This window comes from Acomys russatus, chromosome 14 (assembly GCF_903995435.1).
Source record: "Acomys russatus chromosome 14, mAcoRus1.1, whole genome shotgun sequence".
In the NCBI taxonomy this organism is placed as follows: domain Eukaryota; kingdom Metazoa; phylum Chordata; class Mammalia; order Rodentia; family Muridae; genus Acomys; species Acomys russatus.
In genome coordinates, this window is record NC_067150.1 from 48,677,605 (window position 1) to 48,701,743 (window position 24,139).

General features: G+C 48.9%; 1 protein-coding gene across 5 annotated transcripts; it reads right to left on the minus strand.

The window, feature by feature from the left end:
- Positions 1-4,268: 4,268 nt before the first annotated feature.
- Positions 4,269-23,520, minus strand: Ppcdc (phosphopantothenoylcysteine decarboxylase). 5 transcript variants are annotated; one of them, XM_051156530.1, is made up of 5 exons: positions 23,301-23,504; positions 10,403-10,498; positions 9,415-9,543; positions 5,084-5,252; positions 4,269-4,671 (listed from the first exon to the last, which is right to left on the minus strand). In XM_051156530.1, exons 1-5 carry the CDS (start codon positions 23,433-23,435, stop codon positions 4,586-4,588), a joined length of 615 nt encoding a protein of 204 aa, XP_051012487.1. In that variant the 5' UTR covers positions 23,436-23,504; the 3' UTR covers positions 4,269-4,585. The 5 variants fall into 5 exon arrangements, with proteins under 5 accessions (XP_051012487.1, XP_051012484.1, XP_051012485.1 ...); XM_051156527.1 differs by lacking the exons at positions 10,403-10,498; positions 23,301-23,504 and adding an exon at positions 9,658-9,843; XM_051156528.1 differs by lacking the exons at positions 9,415-9,543; positions 10,403-10,498 and having other exon boundaries at positions 4,269-4,688; positions 23,301-23,520.
- Between the last annotated feature and the right edge of the window lie 619 nt (positions 23,521-24,139).

Here is a 24,139-nt window from a genome sequence, read left to right on the forward strand (position 1 = left end):
GCCTGGGGACGGGCCTCCAGTTGGATCTAGGGACATCTATTTCCTTTAGCTAAGGATGAGTCCTGCTGAATAGCAGCAACTGTTTCCAGAGTGACAGGACAAGGCACTGTGAAGTTCTCTGCTCTCATAGATTGTGTTTGCTTGACATGGGCTCTCACTGTGCAGCTCTGGCAAGAGATATGCCTGCCTGTGCTTCAGGAGTGCTGGGATTAATGGAGTGCCACCACCATGTCTGCCCTCCGTCTTTGTTATTTGAGGCAGGGTCTTACTATGTCCATAGACCAGGCAGGCCTTGAACTCAAAGGATCTACCTGCCTCTGCCTCCTGAGTACTGGGATTAGAGGCATGGGTCACTGTGCCTGGCTCTCCATAGTCTTTGGAATGGCATTTTATAGCCTGCGCTGGTTAGTTTTATGTCAACTTGACACAAACCTAGAGTTGTTTGAAAAGAGGGAAACTCAACTGAGAAAATGGCCCTATCAGAACAGTCTGTGAAAAAACTGTAGTGCTTTTTTTTTCCTCTTTTTTAAAAAAGATTTATTTATTTATTATGTATACAGTGCTCTGCCTGCATGTATGCCTGCATGCCAGAAGAGGACACCAGATCTCATTATAGATGGTTATGAGCCACCATGTGGTTTCTGGGAATTGAACTCAGGACCTCTGGAAGAGCAGTCAGTGCTCTTAACCTCTGAGCCATCTCTCCAGGCCCTCCTTATTTTTTTTCTTTCTTTTTTTTTTTTTTTTTGTTTTGTTTAGTTTTGTTTTCTAGACAGGGTTTCTCTTTGTAGCCTTGGCTGTCTTAGACTCACTTCGTAGACCAGGCTAGCCTCGAACTTAGAGATCTACCTGCCGTTGTCTCCCAGTGATGGAATTACAGGCATGTGTCCATCATGCCCAGCTCATGGTACATTTTCTTGGTTGACGATTGATGTGGGAGGACTCAGCTCACTGAGGGCAGTGCCAACCCTGGGCACCTGGGCACCAGAGTCTTGGATACTCTAAGAAAGCACGTTGAGCAGGCCAATGAGCAGTGCTCCTATGCTTGAGTTCTGGCCTCGGGCTCCCTCCTGGGTTTCTGTTCTGACTTCCTTCAGTGATAGACTACAAACTGGAATAAACTGTTTTCTCACCAAGTTGTATTTGGTGACCCTGACTAAGATATAGTTAGTCTGTGGCTACTTCTATTGTAAAGACATTTGTCACTTGGCTGTCTCCTACACATGCTACACTACAGGTAAGGAAAGGCCATCTTTGGGGACTGCTTTCCCTAAAATGTCCAGCACAGAGCCTAACCTACAGCAAGCACCAAGCAGACAGAAGTAGTTTTTCTTCCACTCCCCCCCCCCACCAAAGATTTATTTATTACATACAGTGTTCTGCCTATATATAAGCCTGCAGGCCAGAGGAGGGCATCAGATCACATTATAGATGGTTGTGAGTCACCATGTGGTTGCTGGGAATTGAACTCAGGACCTCTGGAAGATCAGCCAGTATTCTTAACCACTGAGCCCTCTCTCCAGCCCCTGAAGTAGCTTCTTCTCAAATCAGCCTTACCACTTATGAGCAGGTTCTGAGGTAAATAAGGGTAAGATGACAAGAGACAGTTGGAAACTACCTAAAGGTCTCTTGAAGTTTAGTGCTGCAGGCTCTCTTTGCCACATACTGACTCTGAAACCTGTCCCGGGGTCTTTTGGAGGGAGGAGGGGAAAGGTGAGAAGTCATCTCACTATGTCACTAAGAATGGCATGGAACTCACTTTTTAGGCTACACAGGCCTCAAACTGGATGTTGAAAGGTCTCTGGTTCTGGTCACTACCAGGGAAGGGCCTTGCACGTGCCAGGCAGCAAGTACTCTTCCGCTGTTACTTCCCAGCTGAGGGTGACTTTTTTTTTTTTCTTTTGGTATGTCCTTATTATTTTGTACACATGTGGGCTTGCATGTCAGTATGCCCATGTGGAAGTCAGAGGACAACTTTCAGGAATTGGTTCTCTCTTTCCACCCCGTCGGTCCCAGGATTCGAACTCGGGTTATCAGGTACAGTGGCAGGCAACTTTTCTTCTTGAGCCATCTTGTTGAGCCTAAAGTTTGTTCTTGATCCTACTTTTAGGTTACATTTTCTTTTGTGCCCGAAGGCAATTTTATCCCAAAATGTCACTTGATTAAGTCAGGGCAGACGGGCTCCTGGAGGCTGAGGAAGACCATGGTTCTGGTCATCACCACCTGTACCTTCAGTGTTTTCAGGACATCCATGGGATGTCTACTATGCTTGGTCTAGGAGCCAGAGCAGGAAGCAGCCTCCTGTCAGCGGCAAATACACAAACAGGGCCTCACTGCAGCCACATCAGAGTTACTAGGTCAAAAGTGAGACCGCATGAGGTTTCTAGGCCAAAGTCTCTCTAGAGACTGGTCCTCCAGGCCATGTGTACTGTAAACAGGGCAAGCATCTCCAGGCAAGTGCAACAAGCTGAAAGGATGGGACTCAGAGGGCCAACAAGGAGAGCAGGAGGCTGGCCTCAAACTCACAACGATCCACCTGCCTCTGCTTCCCAAGTGCTGGGATTAAAGTCGTGCGCCACCATGCCTGGCAGTGCACTCTCAGTTATGTTCCAGAAATTCAGCAGAGTAGCTAGCGGAATCTCCACATACCTGCAACATGGCTTTGTTGTTTCTGGACTAATAAATAGGGCCTAATAATTGTTTATTATCAGGCCTATAATTATTATTATTACTTCAGTATAACCCACTAGCAATCAATCAATCAATCAATCAAGACACTGACACTTGCTGGGTGTGGTGGCACATCCCTTTAATCCCAGCACTCGGGAGGCAGAGGTAGGCGGATCACTGTGGGTTCAAGGCCAGCCTGGTCAACAAAGTGAGTCTAGGACAGCCAAGGCTATATAGAAACCTCATCTCAAAATACAAAACAACAAAAGGTCTAAGTTCTTGACTTAATACAATTTTTAAATTGTATGTTGAGGTTGCTAAGAGACCATGTTCACAGAGGTTTTGCAATAGTATTTACATTTTTTATTGTATTTATTTCTTGTGTGTGTGTGTGTACATCTGCAAATAGTGTGTGTCACAGTGTGAAAGTAGAGATCAGAGGATAACTTTCACAAGTTGGTTCTCATCTTCCACCCTGTAAGTCCCAGGGATTAAATCCAAGTAGTAAGGCTTGGTGGCAAACAGTTTTACACTTTGAACTATCTTGCCAGCCCTATATTTTTAATTGTTCTATTTTTTCTCAGCATGTAAAATAGTTTATCACAGAACAAAGCAAATAGCTGTTCTATTTTGTTGTTGTTGTTGCTAATCTCTCTCTCTCTCTCTCTCTCTTTTTTTTTTTTTTTTTTTTTTTGTTTTTTCAAGACAGGGCCTCTCTGTGTAGCCTTGGCTGCCCTAGACTCACTTGTAGACCAGGCTAACCTGGAACTCACAGCGATCCGATCCATCTGCTTCTGCCTCCCGAGTGGTGGGATTAAAGGTGTGCACCACCACATCCAGTTTGTTGCCAATCTCTTATTGGGCCTAATTCATCCATTAAAATTTGTCATAGGTTATATACGTACAGGAAGATGTCATCTATACCATGGCTTCAGGGATCTGCTGGGAAGCATGCACTGCACCCCCGTGGGTGGAGGAGACAAATGTCTTTTGACATACCCCTCACATGACCCCCTCAGCGACTCTATCATGAAGAAGGATCACACAAATGGAAAGTGCGGGTCAGTCGAGATCCAGAGCCAGTAAGTGGTAGGGCTGGCGTTTGGGCCTGAGCTGCCTGCTTTGAGAGCTCTGTCTTAATCACCTATGTTGCATAGGAATGTGGGAGTACTAGTCAGTATCAGCCCAGAACCTTCTCTGGCTTCACTTGGCCATACCCCTGACCTCTGAGGCCACAGACAGGAGATGAAGAAAGACACAGTCTCCTAAAGGTCACTTTTATTTCCCAGAACCACTCTTGTCCTCACTCTCAGTACAGTCTGTGGGAAGTCTGAAGTGTCTTGCCACCTCACAGACTTCTTGACCCTATGTGACACCTGGGCACCAAAGAATGGAAGCTTCCAGGGTCTGACCAGGAGCCATGAACCTTGAGATGGCGCTTCTTCTTACTGCTTTTGCTTTGAAACAGGCTGTCGCACTCATAGGTCTGCTCACCATGTAGCCCCAGCCAACTTCAAAGTTGTGGCATCCTGCCTCGGCCTTTTGAGTGCAAGGGTTAGAGATATGAGCACCGTGTCCAGCTTCAGCCATGGTGTTTCTGAAAGCAATTCCCAGGCAGGCGGTCCCTCTGTCATTCAGTTATACTTCCAGTAGCAGAGTGTTTGCCTACTTTACTGGGCCTCTCCCAGGAAGAAACGGGTAGGCCTCTGGAAAGCAGGCATTTCCTCGTTGAAAGAAGGTAGGACCAGGGTCTGTGGCTCTGTTTAGCTTGAAGAGGGTTAGCTCCCACGGAAGCTCCGAGAAGGCCCAGGCCAGCCTCTCCTCAGCAAACAAGCTCTTTACAAGGTACTGACATTCCTCTTCAACAGCTCGGGCTGAACTCACTGGTGCAGGAAACGAGGCCAGAGACCCCAGCTCAGTGCTGCTGGGAGCCAGCGTGCTGGAAGAGCACGTCCTTCACTTTAGCCACAATGGTCTCCACCTCAGCCATGGCTCCTAGACCTGGAAGCAAAGTGTGTCTGTGGCTAAGAGCCACTGTATGAGCTAACCTTGCCTGTGGCTACCACTTATATCTCCCCTGGGCGCTCCACCCACATTCTCAGCCTGGGGAGCCCAAGTCCAGCTCTACCTGACCTAGATCCATTATATCCCTTCCAAGATAGCCCAGGACAGGCCCCATTCCATTAACAGTGTCTCCTATTGCCAGGGGCTTTACCAGCCACTTCATGCCTGCTGCCTCACTTCAGCCTAACAATCCTGAGAAACAAGAATTAGCACTCCATCCACCTCCAGATGAGAAGCCAGGCTCAGAAAATAGTTCTGTCCAAGGTCACAATTGGACCACAGAACCCAGAGGTGACCTCAAAGCACAGCCCCTTCTACAGTCCCAGGGTGAGTATGGCAGGAATCCCACCTTGGTCTCCACACACCAGCTTCTTGCTCACACAAGGAATCTCCACGTAGCCAAAGGCTTTGAGCTGGCCCACCTGCCGTGCAGTGAGAGGGTGCTCCCACATGGCGGTGTTCATGGCAGGGCAGAAGAGTAGGGGCTTGCTGAGGTCCCAGGCCCGGATGACACAGGTCTGTGAAGAAGTGGGGGAGAGGTGCTGATGCCCAACCTACCAACCCTTCTCAGTCCTCCTAAATCCTCCCTACTGTCCTCACCATCATCAACAGAACAATGGTTGGCTAGGGCTGACTGGATGCTACCATCTGCAGAGATCTGTTCTTGCATCCCTGGGGGCGGGTGGGGAGCTGTGTCTTCATCCCTCATCTCCACTCAGGCTTTGGCTTGGTCTTGGCCACAGGAGATACCGAGATACTCAATTAGCACCCACAATGACCCAGATGCCTCCAACAGACCTCCATCCTATATACAACCTCCATGTTCATCAGCCTAAGCCTCCGCACAGGCTCACAGCTGCAGGGCAGGGAAGCAGCCCCAGCTTCACTACTCACTGGAAAACTAGGGACCGACTGTTTACATTCAACACAGCAACAGCTCTACTTCCAGGCCAACTAAACCCTGAGAATGAAAACAGCCATAGCATGGAATATGGTTTTTTTGTTATTGTTCAGTTTTTCAAGACAGGGTTTCTCTGTATAGCCTTGGCTACTCTAGACTCACTTTGTAGAAGAGGCTGGCCTCGAACTCAGTGATCCAATCCACCTGCCTCTGCCTCCCGAGTGCTGGGATTAAAGGCGTTTGCCACCACACCCAGCTTGCAATATGTTTTCTCATCATTAGCAAGAAGCCTTACTGTAACCCTAGAAGGTAAGTACTGTTCCTTGTTCATAGATGAGCAAGCTGCAGCTCCCTAAGAGATAAACAGCTATCAAAGGTCACACAGATACAAACATGGTCCTGTACAACCATCCATTGGACTAGGCAGCCTCCCTACCTCCCCCAGGTCCCAGCAAAAATACAAACGCTTTCAAAGCTCTTAGTTAAGAGCCTGGCACTAAGTACGAGCTACACAACAGTGGCTCCTACATTACCCCAGGCACAGGCTGGGGAGGCCAAGGACTGCTTCCCAAAGAAACAGGCTTCCTGTGTTCTCACCACCAGGCATCTGTTCCTGAGACTCCTGGGAAGACAGCAATGTGACACCCCTCCCCAGAAACAGAGTACATTTGGGAAAGGAGGAGGAGTGCAGAGAACAATGTGACAAACAGGTCAAAGCCAGCGCCTGTCCCTCAGTGCCCTTACCCTCTCCTGGGACAGCAAACAGCCCCAGAATCTGATTGCTTGCATCATCCCAGACACCAGTGTTGGTTTCCCGCCAACACCTCTCAAAACAACAACCTGGCTATGAGTGGACAATTTCAGTCACACTCCTTTTGGGCTCTGTGCAACCTGCTGTTTTTTCAGGAGTTACAAGCAAATCTAGAAAGGTTGAGTGGCACTGGGATGAGGCTGGGCTGGGCTCTAAGTACTGTAAAGTGAGCACCCTGACCACAGCAAAAACCAATCTGTCTGACCTCAGCAGGGCCACTTCCCCACCCTCTGACACGGGGCTCAGTGCCTCCTGGATAAACTAGTAGTAGGAAGGGGAGAGGAGAGGACACTGGCTCCCACAGCCAAGCAGCTGGCACTATGCTCAGTGCCTCAGCCTTGCCCTGAGAATCCTCTCAAACTGGCCAGAAGGCTGAATCCTGGTCCAGAGATTTAGCACTGAGCCAGCCTGATAATCCTGAGAGTCATCCCCGCTTTCTGGACCTGACAGTTTAGTGTAGATGAGAGGCCAGTGCAGGTGGAGAAAGCCATTCCTAGGCCTACGGCCTGCAGAGCCAAAGACAGGACAGACGGGAAAGAGAGCAGGCTGAGCTTTCTTTCAGAACTCTTAAGAAGATTCCTACTGAGGAGGAGGTGGCCCTACCCCCAAGAGTGCTTGCAGATGGAACTATAACCCTGGAGATTGTCTCAGACATCTGTTTTCAGATTAAACTGTTTGAGGCAAAAGGTTAGTTTGGGCTGGGTGTGGTGAAGCAGGCCTTTAATCCCAGCACTCGGGAGGCAGAGGCAAGAGAATCACTGTGAGTTCGAAGCCAGCCTGGTCTACAAAGCCAGTCCAAGACAGCCAGGGTTACATAGAGAAACTGTGTCTTGAAAAACCAAAAAATTTTAAAAACTTTAAAAAAAAAAAAAAGGTTAGTTTGGGGAACATGTTCTACTGTCCAGCCAATTCTGAAGAAGAGACCCTCAAAGATACAGAGTATAGCAGCCTGGAAGAGAAAAACCCAGGCCTGTGATCCAGTCACACAGGAAGGAGAAGGGAAAACAAGAGGGTCAGGATTTCAGGCCACATGAGATTGGATTTGCTTTATGTGTGTGAGCATTTAGACTCCATGTATGTCTGTGCATGATATGTATGCCTGCTACCCAGCAAAGGCAAAAGAAGGTGTCAGATTCCCTGAGATTGGAATTACAGACAGTTGTGAAGTGCCATGTGGTTGCTGGGAATCAAACATGGATCCTTTGGAAGAACATTCAGTGCTCTTAACCTCTGAGCCATCTCTCCAGCTCAGCTAAAGACTGTATTAAAAGGAGGAGGGGCATATAGTAATAACAACAAGGAGGTGAGACCTGAGGTGCTCAGAGTGTAGGAAGAACCCAGGTGTTTGGGGGGCACATGGTTGAGTGCCTCCCTCGCCTGTTTCAGTGCCCTGCTGTGCTGTCCCAGTCCTGCTGGCAGTAAGGACCATGCAGCACCCAGTTCTGCTTCTCCATCCTACCCGGTCTGCTCCTGGCCACAGCAGCGGGGAGATGTTCCTCCCACCCCATGTTCTTAGTCTAATGATGCTTAGGTTACTAGCAGCTTCCCAGGAGCAGAGCTAAGAGCCTCCTAACAAGCAAACAAGGATACTAATGTCTGCTTTTCTTTTATAAGTAGTGGTAGGGATGGAGTGAACCCAGGGCTTCTCACTCACCACACAAGCATTCTGCCACTCACTTCTATCTCCATCCCTCTTTTTACTTTCTATTTAGAGTTTCATTCTGGAGCCCACCAGGCCTTGAACTTTTAATCCTCCTGCCCCAGCCTCTCAAATTGCCAGGATTACAGGCTTATGCCACCAGGCCCAGAGAAGAGGATATTAATTTCATGTGTGATATCCTGATACGTCTTCAATATTCACCTCTTCACCATTTTCAACTCTAAAAAAGTAAGTGTAGTAAAAAGAGCTAAGTGTAGTAACACACACTTGTAATGCCAGTATTCAGAAAGAAGAGGCAAGAGGACTGCCAAGGTTGAGACAAGCCTGCATACACATACGCACGTGCGCGCGCAAACATAGATTCAAACAAAAAATATTTATGAAAGAAAATTACTTCCTGCCACATACAAGCAATATTGTTAAATTCCTACTTAATGCCCAACACCCAGCAGGCTCCAAAGACTGATGGGGCCATTTAAGACTATAGTACTTTCCTCCTGCCTGCATGGGTGATCACAAATCTCTCTCTCCAAAGCAAGCATTCCCTGTGTCCTCAGTATAAGCCTCAGTATGGGAGGTGAAAGGTCAAGAGATGGAGGGAGGGGTGACCATAAGACCTTTGCAGGATGATCTCATAAACAAAGGCAGACACTCTTTAAGGGAGCAGCTCCCAAGAGGTTTCAGAGGCCTCAGACAATCTGGCAATCACTTCTCACCCAGTTTTTCCCCTTTCTCTCCAAGCTTTCCCTGACAGATGTAAAAACTGGGTCTCAGCTTTGGGGCCAAAATAACCAGAGAGAAAGAAGTATGTGAAATGCATGGAAAGTGGATACCTTACCAGAGTGTTCCTGGGTGTTTCTAGATTCTGGTGGGAAGGCAGAGCTGATGGGGAAGACATGCAGGAGGGAAACCAATGCGTACATGTGGAGGGCATACAGGCAGGAAACCAATGCGTACATGTGGAGGCAGCTTGCGGCGAAGGAAGATGGAAGGACAGGGCCTTTGGGTGGGGCATTTGACTGATCACTGAGGGCAGGAGAGCGGTGGACACTTCCAGAAAGCACCAACAAAGCCAGATGATCTTTTGGGCCCAGATCTTCAGCCTCCTTGTTAAAGAGACAAGGCAGAGGAGCTACTCAATAGCCAGCAACCTATAGTAACAGGGGCTACACCCCATTGCAGTGGGGGGGGGGGGGCTGCTGCTCAACAACCTGCATCCCACAGTAACTGACTTCCTTGCACAAAGAAATCTGCAGTTCAGCAAACTGGAAGCGAAGCTGGAGAGGACAGACACCAGGAGTCACTCACAAGTAAGTTGTCGCAGATACCACTGGCCACCTTCCCCAGAGTATTGGCGTCAAGGGGAGCCACTAGCATGAGGTCGGCCCACCTCCGCAGGTCAATGTGGAGAACTGGGTCAGAGCGGCGCTTCCACATCTGTCAAAGGAAATAAATAGGGGTCATCCACCCAGTCACTCTCAGTATGTGAGTGGGAGGGGATGAGGCCCAAATAGGCCAGGTACAGTAAGTTGAGAAACCCAAGGAAACCACCTAGATCCCCCTCTAGGTCTTCAACTGTCCCTGCACACAGCAAAGCTGGCAGCACTGGCCATGGAGCCAGCAGCTTGACAGAAACCAGGCCTGAGGAAACAAACGCTCCTTGTCTCTCTCAGCTTATTCCCTTTATGGTTTGGTTTCAAAAGAACTGACATCTGGCAGGGAACTCCTGGCCTGTCTGCTTGAGGCGGATGCTTGGGTTGTCCAAGCCAGTAGAAGGGCTCTGGGGCGGTGAGAAATGAAGGGGGGAAGGGAGGGAGGGGAGGGCAGGCCAGCCAGAAATGTTCACGGCTGAGAATGTTTTAAAATGCCTGGCAGGGCAGCACTATGAGGCCCACACTCCGTGCCTGGCAACTCAGTTGGTGCCCACCCCTCTGCAGGAGGGCTGAGACAGGGCCAGCAGCCGTGGGAAGTGAGGCACTCTGGACAGCCTTGATGCTGAGAGCCACGTGGACAAGGGTGGTGGGAACAGAGCTTCTCTGTGGTTTCATCAGCCCAGATAAGTACAAGGACACTCAACCCCAGGGCACTGGGCCAAAACTGAGTTCTGCCTAAGGAAGGCGGGACTGCAGGCCTCCCACGGGCCAGAAGCTAGACAGATGTTTTCTTCATTGCCTCTACCCAGATGGCCCTGACCACTGACTTGAGCCCAGGCTGTGTGCTCCAGTGACCAGGACCATGGGCTGCAAAGAAGACAGCTCTGCCCTGTTGGAGGAAAAGCAATGGGCCCAGCACTGACCTCCCATTCATCGGCATCACTGTAGAGGGTAACAGGGACATCCTGAGGGTTATAGAAGTGCTTGGCTCTGTCCGTTGTTACCACTGTGACTTCCAGCTGTCACCAAGAAAGTGGAGGGAAGAGAGTAAAAAAAAAAGTTACCAGAACCACAAATGTAGAGGCCCTATGAGGTCCAGTGCAGGCAGCTACTCTCCTCACAGCCTGGTGGTGAACAGGACTTCCCCTTAGCAATGAAGCTCATGTTTACACAGCTACTTCCGCTGTCACTCAAAGGTCAGGCCCTGCCAGGTGCACATATTTCACTTTCCTATTTAAGGGGCTGCTAAGAAATGAGTCACCAACTGCTCGGGTATATAAAGTAGCAGTCTTGTGCTACTCTGGGCAGTTGAGGCCAGAGTCAGGGGCAGGCAGATAGTGGAAGGGAACTCAAGCCTACCACAGGCAGGAGAGGCCAACCAAGGAGACTCACAGGACCAAGTTCTATGCCAATAGCTTGTTTGCTACAGGCCAAGGCACTGACAGCTGGTGCATGCAGACTGTGCCAGTATCCACGCTCCAGTGAGAGAGCAGAGTCCCCTCACCTATCTTTAGGAGCAAGACCTGGGTGTGGGAAAGGGCCTCAGGCCCTGATGCCAACAAGGAGGGTGTTTAACCTGTGTGACAAAACGCAGCCCAAAGAATTGGTCCATGCAGAAGTCACTGGGAAAGGAGACACCACCGAGTCAGAAAAGGACATCCATCCAGGAGGAAGGCCAGTCAAAGGTGACAGAAGAAAGCATCATCGACAATCAGGGCTGTGGGCAAAGGCTGCAGTGTCTGACCAGGGCCAGCCATGCAGCCTGGACAGTTGTAAGAGGTTTTGGTGAATGTATAAACTGGAAGATCTCACATAGGAAATTCAGCTTCCTGGCTGCTGGATCCACATTCCTGTTTGATAAGAACGTGATGACATCGAGTCAAGGCTGTCTCTCTGTACAATCTATTTGCCACTCCTTCCTTCGATTGCTTCTCCCTGATGCACAGAACAGGAACAGGGGTACCATGCTCTGCACAGCTCCTAAGAGCAAGCTAGGGCTGAAAGCAGACATCTCAGAGAGCAGCTCTGAGGAGAGGCTGCAGGTCTAAAGAGAGCAGCTCTGAGCAGTAGCTGCAGGTCTAAGGTTCCCAGAACTGCTGACTTGTCCCTTCCATCTCATTCCACTCCCTACTTCTCATCCCTAATCATCCACAAAACCTCAGGGATGTTTTTAGATGTCCTGCAAACCAGTGGTTCTCAGCTTGTGGGTCATGACTCCTTTGGGGGTGGAATGACCCTTTCACAGGGGTGTCACCTAGGACTATCTGTAGATCAGATATTTACAATTCATAACAGTAGCAAAATTACAGTTGTGAAGTAGCAACAAAAATAATTTTATGGTTGGGAGTCACTACAACATGAGTAACTGTGTTAAAGAGTCCCAGTGTTAGGAAGGTTGAGAAGCACTGCTTTAAGTCAAACCACCACTGAGAGTTGATATGCTCTCTAAGACACCCATGAGCAAGCTTGCCAGTTCTGAACAATGGTAAGTGAGCAGGGCTGCCCTGTCACTCCACAGAACACAGCATGGAGCACAGCCTGGACCATCAAGGCAGGGAGAGCAGAGGGAAGGAGAGCCTATGCCAGGGGTCTTCATGTTTTCATGGCAAAGACACAGGATAAAGAAGGACAAGCACTGGCTTAATAAGTTACAATATGAGAAGAATGCTGCACAAACTCAAGCATGCATAACTTTCCAACTAGGAGAAGAAAGTTCAGTCTACACAACAAAGGAAAGATAAGGAAAAGCAGCAGAGAGAAGACATAAAATAAGTAGAAAGTACTAAATAAAACCACAGAAGCAACCACATGTGGTGGCACATACCAGCAATCAAAAGGCAAAGGCAGAGCCTGAAGCAATGGCACATACCTTTAATCCCAGCAGTCAGGAGGCGAGCAGGCGGATCTCTGTGAGTTCAAGACCAGCCTGGTCTACAAGGCCAGTCCAGGACAGCTAAGGCTACATAAAGAGACCTCGTCTCAAAAAACAAAAAAACAAACAAACAAAAAGCAAAACAAAAAGCAAAGACAGGAGGAATATGATTTCAAGGCCAGCCTGGGCTACACAGTGAGAGTCTCTAAAACCAGAGAGGATGGGTTGTGGCTCAGCTGGTGGTGTGTCTAACACGCACAAAGCCTGAGTTTGATCCCCACACTGCATAAAATGAGGCATGCTGGCATCGACCTCTAATCCCTCCACTCAGGAGGTGAAGACAGAAGATCAGAAATTCAGGGCACTTCTGGCAAAACAGTGATACAGATTCCATGGCCATCCAGGGGTATGTGAGGCTGTCTCAAGGAAAAAAAGGGGGGGAGGGAGAGGGAGGGACAGGGCATGATAGTGCACACCTTTAATCCCAGCACTTAGGAAGCAGAGGCAGGCCATTCGCTGTGAGTTCGAGCCCAGCCTGGTCTACAAAGCAAGTCCAGGACAGCCAAGGCTAACACAGAGAGACCCTGTCTTTAAAAAAAAAGAAAGAAAGAAAGAAAGAAAGAAAGAAAGAAAGAAAGAAAGAAAGAAAGAAAGAAAGAAAGAGAAAGAAAGAAGAAAAGAAAAGAAAAGAAAAGAAAAAGAGAAAAAAGGAGGGTAAGAAAAGAAGGGGCTCGGGGCTCAGAAAGTAGTCTGAGTCGTAGAAGTCCTAGGTTCAATTTCCAACAAGGAAAAAATACAAATGGCAGAATTTAATCCAAATGTGAAAAATATAAATACAAAATACCAAACTTCTGATCAAGAGACACATTTTCTGGGCTGGCAGGATGGGTCAGTGGGTAAAGGCAGTCGCCACTGAACCCAGGTATGAATTTGATCCTTGGAGTCCCATGTTGGAATGGAGAACTGACTCCCTGGAGCTGTCCTCTGACTTCCACACACATGCTATGCGCGCGCGCGCGCGCACACACACACACACACACACACACACACACACACACACACACGATAAAGAAACTAAAAATAAATAAGTAAATAAATTACATTCTCACTCCAGCTGGGTACAGCGGCACATGCCCATAACCCCAGCTTTTTAGAAGGTTAGGGCAGGAGCTAAGATGCCCCCTTGGGAACTTGGTAAAACTCTGTTTCTAAATAAGGTGGAATGGGGCTGGCAGTGTAGCTCAGTGGCAAAGTGTTTGCCTAGCACGTGTGAGCTCTTTGTGTTTTACCCAATTTACTGTAAATAAAATAATAACAACATAAGCTTTCAGCCAAGTAATTAAACTCTCAAGAGCGGAAGAGGGAAATAGCAGCAGTTAAGACCTGCCAACACACCGTTGGAAATTAAGTGGAAGGAAACATTAGTAGATGAGATGAGAAGACCAAACACCAAGACCCACACTATTGCTGAAAACAGAAGCAACAGAGACCAGAAGGGAGACAGCTCAGGGCAGAGGAGCAGGGTATGCTGGAGGGCAGGCAGGAGTGGAGCTGAATGCAGGACTGGTCCACCCTCCACAGGGCAGTTAAAGCCTCCTGGCCTCCATGCCAACCCAGCCGCCAGGCATTTAGCGTCCTTCAGTGCCGAGAGTCCTCCTGTTAAAGGAGCTCATTAGGCATGTGGGCTTTCTAGGAGGTGATCTGGTATTTTGTAAGGTCTATACCATTATGCACCCTAAGAATTGCTCCCAGCTTCTGACACGATGTCAAGAGCCATTGATTTGGGGAAGTTCAGTAAGCATGAGAGAGCTCTGGAAGAGATTTGGTATTGCAGAGCACAGTCATGTTGTAGAAATTGGATTGGATCTGACTGTTTCATTAAAACCAGTTAGTTTCAAAAAAAAAAAAAAAAACAGTTAGTTTCTATATATTAGGAAAAAAATAAAAATAAAAAGGAAAAAAAAAGCTCCAGCAGTGCGTCTGTGTAATAGGAGAAAAGAAGCTACAGCAGATGTTCCCTGATGTGCTGAAGAACTATTCAGTAAAAGACAATTTAAAACTATGCCAGGGACAATTAGAGCTCCTGTTTGGGAAAAAAAAATCTTGAAGATTCTTGAGAGTGACAATGGTTTAAACCTTGCAAAATATCAAAGCACCTCCTAGAAAGCCCACATGCCTAATGAGCTCCTATAACAGGAGGGCTCTCGCCACTTCTGCTCAGCAGCCCTCTGAGATGTCAAACAGGCAGAGTCCTGGGATACAAGTGCATCTACAGACAACTGAGCCCTCAGCACTGTGTTCACAGGCAGGAGACCCATGGGGGCTTTCCTGGAAAATCCAAATGACCCTGGGACTGCTGGGGGGTTGCAGGGAAGGCTATTTTGAGGTATTAAATCCCAAGGGTCCCCAACAGAATCTTCCATTCCCAGCCGAGAAGTTTCCACCCAGCTTTTCACAGCCAAATAGGTATAGCCAGAGTATCAGACATTTGAAGAAAACCCTCCAGGTCAAAGAACAAGATCAAACAACTGAACAGAAAACAGAAACTAAGACAATGCAGAATGAAAACTCAGAGCTGAGAGCTGCACCAAAGAATAAGAGCATGGTGCTATTTTTCCTCCTTATGTGTATGGTGTTTTGCCTGCCCATACACCCATGTACTGTGTACATGCAGTGCCTTCACAGGCTAGAAAATCAGACCCCCCCCCCAGGCCTGGAATTACACACATTCTACAGAATTCACTCACATGAAGAAATAAATCTCATGGAGTCCTGGCAGGACAGAAAATGCCCTGAGGGCAGGAACCCCATGTGTTTTCCCTGAAGGAACCCCCCTGTGCTTTCTCTGAAATTGTTGTAGGTCCTAGTGGAAAAGACCTTGAAATTCTAATCCTCCTGGGGGCTGGGATTATAGAGTTGTACCATCACTCACAGAGACTTTGCCCGGGTATCCTGCCCTGCCCTGTGTCACGGAAATCGTGCAGTTTTGGATGTGCAGGACCAGCCCTTTCACGGCTCCGGCAGATCACAGAGTAGCAACAACTCTGTCTGAGATCTTTCCTTCAAGATTTGAACTACCTCTTAGCCAGTCCACACTCTGGCTCCCCTCCCAGGGTCTACAACTACACCGCTGGGAGCCTCCTGGCAATGCATTCACCTAGGGAGTAATGTGCTGATCACATGACAGGTAGGTCCTTCCCTATGCCCTCCTCAACCCCAGTGCCACCAGGCAAGCCCAGGCTAGTTTTTCTGGGTTTAAAGGGATGCCACTTGATCTGTCTCATCAACCCTGTGGGTTTTGTTCTTTTATCTCTATTCACTTAGCCAAAAGGTCTTGAGAGCCAAGCGTTGGGAGGGCCCTAGACGAGCACTCTAGCACATGCTCGAGCATACACACTCGCACACGCGCATGCACACACGAGATAGAATTCATTCACATCAGGAAATGAATCTCATGGAGTTCTGGCAGGGCAGAAAATGCTCTGAGAACAGGAACCCTCTGCACTTTCCCTGAAATCCTTGTGGGTCCTAGTGGAAAAGAGCTGGCCATTAAAAATCTCCCCCACACTGTTCTGCGCTTGGTCCCCTACAGAGATCCCTCTTAAGATTAGGTTTTGTATAGAATATTTTTAACCTGTATTCCTTTGTGTGATGTGACTGAAGCTGGGCCAGACACGATTACATAAGCTGTCTGCACTGTGTCTAGCATTTATAGAGAGTCCTTCCTGAAACCAGTTCACAAGGCTAATTTCCTTTTCTCTGCTGAATCTGGAAAGTTGGGGGCAAGGGGCAATGCAAACAGAATTCTCAGTGATACCTCCACCTCTACTTTAGGGCCCTAGTCTGGCCCAGGCTACGGCAGACACCAGGGAAACCTGTGTAGAAATACTTCACAGTCACAGAGTGAGACAATTCCATGGCCAGAGTCTCCACCTCTAGCCCTGTCTCTACTAGAAGCTGGTAGCAGGACCATGCCTGGTTATGACAACCAAGCCTTGTCTCAGGACATTGCTCAATGTTCCCTAGAGAGACACCTGTTCACCTTTAATCCCAGCACTCGGGAGGCAGAGGCAGGCGGATCTCTGTGAGTTCGAGGCCAGCCTGGTCTACAAAATGAGTCCAGGACAGCCAAGGCTACACAGAGAAGCCCTGTCTCGAAAAACAAAAACAAACAAACAAAGAGACACCTGCTCTAGTGGAAAACCATGAACCTGCAACAGTATTCAGTAAGAACTCAAGGTAACCATGGAAACATTTTACCAGTTCTGTCCAGTGTGCTCACCATCAGTTACAGGCAGCCACTGAGGACTTGAGATCTCTGTACAGGCAGAGATGAGTGTTTCTAGTCCTGCACATGATGATGTCCCCACAGGAGCAAAGGACTTCAAAGAGTAAATACCTGCTGTGTTTGTTACTTGTCTATTTCTGTAATTAACCACTATGCTGCAGTGACTTAGAAAAGGGTTTATTTGGCTTACAGTTCCAGAGGGATAAGAGTCCCTCACCAGGGCTAGGCGTGGTGGCGCACGCCTTTAATCCCAGCATACAGGAGGCAGAGGCAGGCGGATCTCTGTGAGTTCGAGGCCAGCCTGGTCTACAAAGTAAGTCCAGGACAGCCAAGGCTACACAGAGAAACCCCGTCTCGAAAAACCAAAAAAATTAAAAATGAAAAATAAGAGTCCCTAACCGTTACTGAGGAGAAGAGCAGCATGGCAACTGGAGGAGCAGAGAGGTCACGTGGCAGGAAGCAGAGGTCGCAAACTGAAAATGATGTGAACCTTTGAAAGCCCGCCCACAGTGACAAGTTCCTCCAGCAAGATCACACCTCCTAAACTGCCCAGACAACAACTGTGAACCAAGTATTCTAACGCTTGAGAGTATGGGGAGCAGCTCACCCACATCTGCCATGTACTTATCCTGTGATGAGACAATGAATCAGAGTTTTAGTATGGGGCCTCTTGGCTGGCACGCGCAGTAGAGGTCCCTGACACTGGGTCAATCAACACTAATACTGGACCTTTAGGCTAGTGGTCAGACAAGCTGACACTAACCAAGGGGTAAGAATGGCAGATATACTCTAGGAAAAAAGGCTCTTGGTGTCCAGAGCAGCAGTCCAAAAGCCCTGCGTGAACATGCTGATCTCAAGCTTACTATTCACAGGCATGGGAGCCAAAGCCCTCAACCAGAGCTTAGCCAGGCAGGGCATGCGGCATGCATTGCCCTGACTCTAGAGAGCAGACATGCAGAGGCTAGCTCATATTCGGGAGGTGTGGCATGGGTCTTGATTTAAATTCCCTGTCAGTAAGAAATATTTGATTTCTTGTTTGGGGTGTGTGGGTGTGCTATGGTACATGTGTGTGGTCAGAGGGCGTTATGGAGTTGGCTCTTTGCTTCCACTTTTATATGAGGATTGAACTTAAGGTGTCATCTTACATTGTTGGGCAGCAGAGGCCTTCGTTTACTGAGACATCTCACCTGGTCTATCATTTTTAAAATATTTTATTTTTAAAGTTTTAAATGCACACACAAGTGCACATGTACATGTGAGTATGGGGAGTCACAGAGGTCTGATCTGACCCCCAGGAGCTGGAGTTCCACGTAGTTGTGAATCACCCAACACAGGTGCTAGGAGCAAACTACATCCTCTTAACCACTGAGCCATGTAAAAGGGTAGGGATTCCAAGTGGGGGATTTGGAGGGCAAAATAGGCTACAGGAGCAGAACATAAATAAACATAACAAATTAGTCCTACATGGGCTCCTGAAACAAAGCAAGGTAGGCTTACAACAGGTAGTTATAACAAGACATCCTTAACAACCTTTTTGAAACAACGGTAGGGTTATAAGATATTTATTAACTTTTTGAAACAGAGACATGCCATTCCTGGAACAAGCAGCACACACCCATCTGTAGTTCAGATTACAGGTGGGGCAGAGCCCAATCCTTGAGAAACAGATTTAGTCATAAGCAGCAAAGAGCCTAGTTAGTCTTTACTATAAAATGGGTTTTAAGCCTAAGGTGAAATCAGGCTGGTTCTCCACCATCGCTCCAGCCCCTTGTGATGCAGTGTTATGCAGCCTAGGCTGCCTCAACCTCGCTGGGTGGCTGAAAGCAACCCTGCACTTCAGAGCCTCCTGCTCCTGCACTGAGATCACAGGAGTGTTCCAGGTTATGTGGTTGAAGCCAGACGTCTGTGCGTAGAAGACAAGCCCTAGACCAACCGAACCACATCCTCAGCCCAGCCCTGTCATGTTTGTTTGTTTCTTTGTTTGTTTGTTTGTTTTGAGACTGAATCTCACTATGTAACTCAGGCTGGCCAGGGTCTCACTGTGTAGACTAGGCCGGCCTTGAACTCACAGAGGTCCAACTGCCTCTGCCTCCCAAGTGCTGGGATTAAGGGCATGTGCCACCATCCCTGCCATTTTTTTTTTTCCGAGGCAGGGTTTCTCTGTGTCCTGCCACTTTTATAAGCCACAAAATACCACATTTTAAAAAGTATTTTTGATGAACTGTTTTAATATGTAAAAACTGAGGCTTGAAACGCAGTTCAGTAGCTGGGTGCTCATCTAGCACACGGGAAGACCCTTGTGGGGTTGGTTCTTAGCATTGAAAAAAGTGTTTAAAAACTGTTCTTAGTTGCAGGCTACACAAGAAGCACTTGGGAGCCAGAGGCAGGTGAATCACTGTGAATTTGAGGCCAGCTTGATCTACAAAGTGAGTTCAGGACAGCCAGGGTGACACAGAAACACCCCCCTCCCAAAAAAAGAAAGCTGAGGACCAGACCGCCTGTGGACACTGCTATCTGCACTGTGGTTCAAGTCACTTCTGGCCATGTGCCAGCCCGGAGGGATTATGGTATTTTGGAAGGATACTTATTTTGGCTATCAGACTATTCAAACAGTAAACCCCAAATGCCTGAACTTGCCCAGGAACCTCAAGCTGGGAGAGGAGAAGCTTAAAGTCTGGGCCAGCGGGGAGGGGGCTGGGGGGGACGACACCCCTCATCAAACCATCTCACAGAAGAAACGATGATGGGACAGTTGTGGGCAGGTCAGCACTTCAGCTGGGACTGCTTAGATATGCAAATCCCAGGTCCTCTATTTAAATAGAAATCTCACTTCAAGGCCCTGAAGACAGATTAGGAAGGAAGGGAATCTGTCACCAGTCTTCCACGTGAGCGCACTGAGTAGATCTTTTGCCCCTTTTCACTATTAAGCTTCGTTGATCTAATTGGCTTATTGAGGAGAGTTGGCTGAGCCAGCTTCCTGGGGCACAGACTGTGCCCTGAAGTTTGGTGACATCCTCAGGGATGCCCCACACACCTAGGAAACCAAACCACTGCCAGGAACCCACTGAGAGGCTGCGCCATACACCCTGAGTGTGCTGTGACTCTCTACAATTTCAGTTTTGTTTTGAAACCATCAACAATGCTATAGTGAACATCCTTTTACATATGTGAACTTTTACAACCATAGGACTTAATTCTGAGCGAAGCAAAAGCTATGAGCATTTAAATTTTTTCTGTATATTGACAAGCTGTCTGGAAAAACAGAATTTGATTCACATGGCTCGTTTTCGGCCCTGCGTGTCCTGATAGGCATGCTAAAACTTCTGTTTCTGTAAGCCCAAGGACTACCACAACTCCCTCTGTGGGGGACTTTCCCTTTGGCTCTCAGTTCTGCTGCTTTCCCTGAAAAGCAACTATGGTGTCTGTCTTGTTCCCACCACACTGGTCTGAAATATTCTAGCCAGACTGCTCACCAAGGTGCAAAAATTGAGTTGACAACTTGGATGAAACTGCTGTCCAAATACGTGCCGTTGCAATTACAGAGTGGCAAGACATTGTCTTAGATGAGCTTTATCCTAGTCCCTGTTGCCCTCACATCTAGAATCTTCCACTACCAGTGCCAAAGAGACCCTCAGGATGGCTCACTTGTATACCTGCCTTCTCTTCACTGAATGGATTAAAAAACAAAACAAAACAAACAAACAAAAACTAAGGCTACGAAAAGAAACCAAAACAGAAGTAAATTGGCTCAAAATCTCAATGTCAGGACACCTCTAAGCTTCCCCCTCTCCCCCAGAGTTTCTCTGCTGTCCTGGACTCACTTTGTAGACCGGGCTGGGCTGGGGTGGGGGTGGGGGAGATGACTCACAATGATCCACCTGCCTCTGCCTCTGCCTCTGCCTCTGCCTCTCAAGTGCAGGGATTAAAGGCATGGGGCACCACACTCCGCTTGTTTCTCTCCTCTACTTATTTTTGAGGCAAGACTGGCCTTGAACTGGATACGCTGCTGAGGGTGACTTTGAACTTCTGATTCTCCTGCCTCTGCCTCCCCTGTGCTAGGATTAAAAGCATGCACCACCACTCTTGGTTTTATGAGCACAATTCCCAGGACTCTGCGCCAACCACCTGAGTTATTTTTAGACCTTATTATTTTTTTGAGGCTGAGTCTCCTGCCACCCTGCCCCAAGTGCTCAGATTACAGGGGGTGGTACCAGGAAGAGCTGTTCCTCCCACCCCTGCAGTTGTGCTCCACAGCCTCACAAGAAAGCAGGAGACTAGGCAGGTGACTTCTCTCAACTATTTATGTATAAGGCCAACAGCCAAGTCCACCTATCACCTCTGCTTGCTCCAATCTCCCTGAACACCTGTGGGGTGACCATATAGCCTCCAGGCTCTCCCAGGACACCTGTGCGCGCTGCCACCCAGCTGTGTATGTAGAATGGCCCAGCTACCTGCAGCCCACGCCCAGATGCTTAGTGACTACTCATAAGCTGATTGTCCTCAAGAGAACTGGGGAAACCTTCTTCACATGGATGATGAATCTAGCAAAGTGACTGCACCAAGCAACCAAGATTCCCATATAAAGTGGCATTGGGAAACTCAGCACCCCCAGGAAAGGAAATGGAGGTGGGCAGGGGAAGAGGTCTAGGAAGTGGGGGAAGTGACCATCAGACAAAATGGGGGCCACCCCTGGTTACTAATGCCTCACAAAGCCTTACGCAGCAAAGCTAGGATTAGCTAGCTGCTGACCTTCAGGATGAAGGCATGGGACCCTCACACACACAAAGGGGCTGTAGTCCCAGGGGCTTTTCCCACATTGGTGTCTCAACAACCTCAATACTTCAAGCCATATTGTAGCCCAAAGGCTGTGACATACAGCAGAGAAGGAGGGCCAGACAGGAGACACGCACTGTTAAGTGCTTCCACGTGCCAAGCTCTGTGCCAAGTTGCTGTCAAACTGCGTCATCTGCCCTCCACCTCCACACCTGGGGGATGGGCAGGAGGAATCATCCCTACTTTGAAAGGCAGGCTCATAAGAGTCAAGTAAAGGGAAGGCCTCCACAGTTCAGTGCCCTCTGGCTGCCTCACTTGGGCTCCAACCCCAGCCAGAGAAAGAACGGGCCAAGGCCTGTTCCAGACATGGCCGGTCCTCCCTCCCAGGGGCCCAGGCTAAAAAAGCCTGGGGTAGGTGGAGCCACCACCCTGCAGGCAGCCCTTTCCTTATACCCCACACATGCGTGGGTTGGGAGGAAGTGGTGGGGTTGCCCTTCCCTTGTGCTCTGAGGCTGCCCATCTGTTTCCTGGGATAGGGCTCCCTACCCCCACCCTCCTGCCGGAAACTCACTTGCTCTGGGGCTATGGGAAAAGGAACTATTTGAGTCCCTCCCTCCCTGGGGGCGAGGGGGGTGACAGCCTCAGAACCCTGTTCCAGACCTCCTGCCCTCCAGGTTCTAACTGATCAGCTTCCACCAACAGCTCTGGGGCACATGAAGCAGATAGCAGTCATGAGAGTCTCCCTTCTGCTGGCTGGGACACGGTTGGCATCTTCATCACTTATTTCAGCCTGGGGGGAGGGAGGGACTTAGAGAGAGGAGGTACCATTCTAGGTAAAAGTTGGTAGAAAATAAAGAAATAAGCCTTTACAGCCCCCTTCTGGAAGAACCCGCAACAGCCATCTATATGAGAGGAGCGCCCTCTGCTGGACACACAAGATACAACCAGCTAGGTCCCACTAAGGGACTATACAGACACAAGGAAGGAAAAGGAACTTCTGTGTCTCAGTAAGTGCCCCACAAAACTAGTGTTGGATTAATACAACAAGTGCCCAACGCAGCCTATGGTCTAATGTCAAATGAGTTTAAAGGAAATAAAGCTACCCACGGTGGAACAAGGTGTGTGAGTCGAGGGTTTGTACAGACTTGAAAGATGAAAAGAAGGGCAGTTATACGTAGGGCCCAACCCAAAGCGATGGTCATTCGGTGGAACACAGGGACAGCAGGAGGCTACACAGACCCACAAAGGATTCTGGAGAAGTGATGCATCTACCTGCTGAAGCTGACGATATTGCAGTCTTTGAATTTCTGCTCCCGAATAAATACAACCATAATATATAAAATAGATATATAAGCAGTCAAAGTTGAGGTGACCTAGGCAAGAACAGAGGGTGAAAAATCTCCCACTCCGCCACACAGTAGCGGCTTCTGGAGACTCTGTAAACACCAGAGTGAACCAAGCTTGAAACAAGAGGTATAGGCGATGAACAGTCCCTGGGGCTGTCTGTGTGTCTGACAAGGAAAGCAAAGCATCTAACGAGCCTAAGAAAGTGGGAGCACTTGTCTACCTCACGGGGTGCTGAGACCCTTCTGCCCTTCTCCCGCCCACTTTCCTAACACAGGACTTCACGGATCCTCAGGGTCTACTCATGGCACTCATCTTCTCGTGCCCTGCCCACACCACCTCATTTAACCCAGCTTCTGCTTATCTTGTACACGAGTCTGTCTGCTGTGTGCCCGCACACCAGCACCCCTAGAGGATTCCCTTCTATACACACCAGGATTAAGGGAAAGAACACTGCATGCACTGCAGAAATGAGTCACCCCAGGAGCGGCGGGTGACTCCCTAGTGCCAGAAGCCATTGTATTTGTCTTGAGAGGGTACTCACCCCAGGAATGTCCAAAAGCTTTGAGACCAGAAGAGGCAGCTTCAGGGCAGCAACACTTCCGGTGACACCCACGAGGACATGAAACGTTCTCTCCACTGGGGGCATGGCAGCTGGGCTTTGGGCCTTTGGCTCCATGTAGGGTCCGGTGGCTTTCTGGGAGCCTAGGAATCCTGGGTTTAGAATCTAAAACAGAACAGAGGGCGTCCTCTTCATTCGTACAGTCACACAAGAGCACGCGCTTGCCCTAGACTGTCCAGACGCTGGGGCTGCTGTGGGTCTCAACAGTCCCCGCTTCTGAGAGCACGCGGTGTGATGATCAAGTCAGACGCTGGGGCTGCTGTGGGTCTCAACAGTCCCCGCTTCTGAGAGCACGCGGTGTGATGATCAAGTCAGACGCTGGGGCTGCTGTGGGTCTCAACAGTCCCCGCTTGAGAGCACGCGGTGTGATGATCAAGTCAGACGCTGGGGCTGCTGTGGGTCTCAACAGTCCCCGCTTGAGAGCACGCGGTGTGATGATCAAGTCAGACGCTGGGCTGCTGTGGGTCTCAACAGTCCCCGCTTGAGAGCACGCGGTGTGATGATCAAGTCAGACGCTGGGGCTGCTGTGGGTCTCAACAGTCCCCGCTTGAGAGCACGCGGTGTGATGATCAAGTCAGACGCTGGGGCTGCTGTGGGTCTCAACAGTCCCCGCTTGAGAGCACGCGGTGTGATGATCAAGTCAGACGCTGGGGCTGCTGTGGGTCTCAACAGTCCCCGCTTGAGAGCACGCGGTGTGATGATCAAGTCAGACGCTGGGGCTGCTGTGGGTCTCAACAGTCCCCGCTTGAGAGCACGCGGTG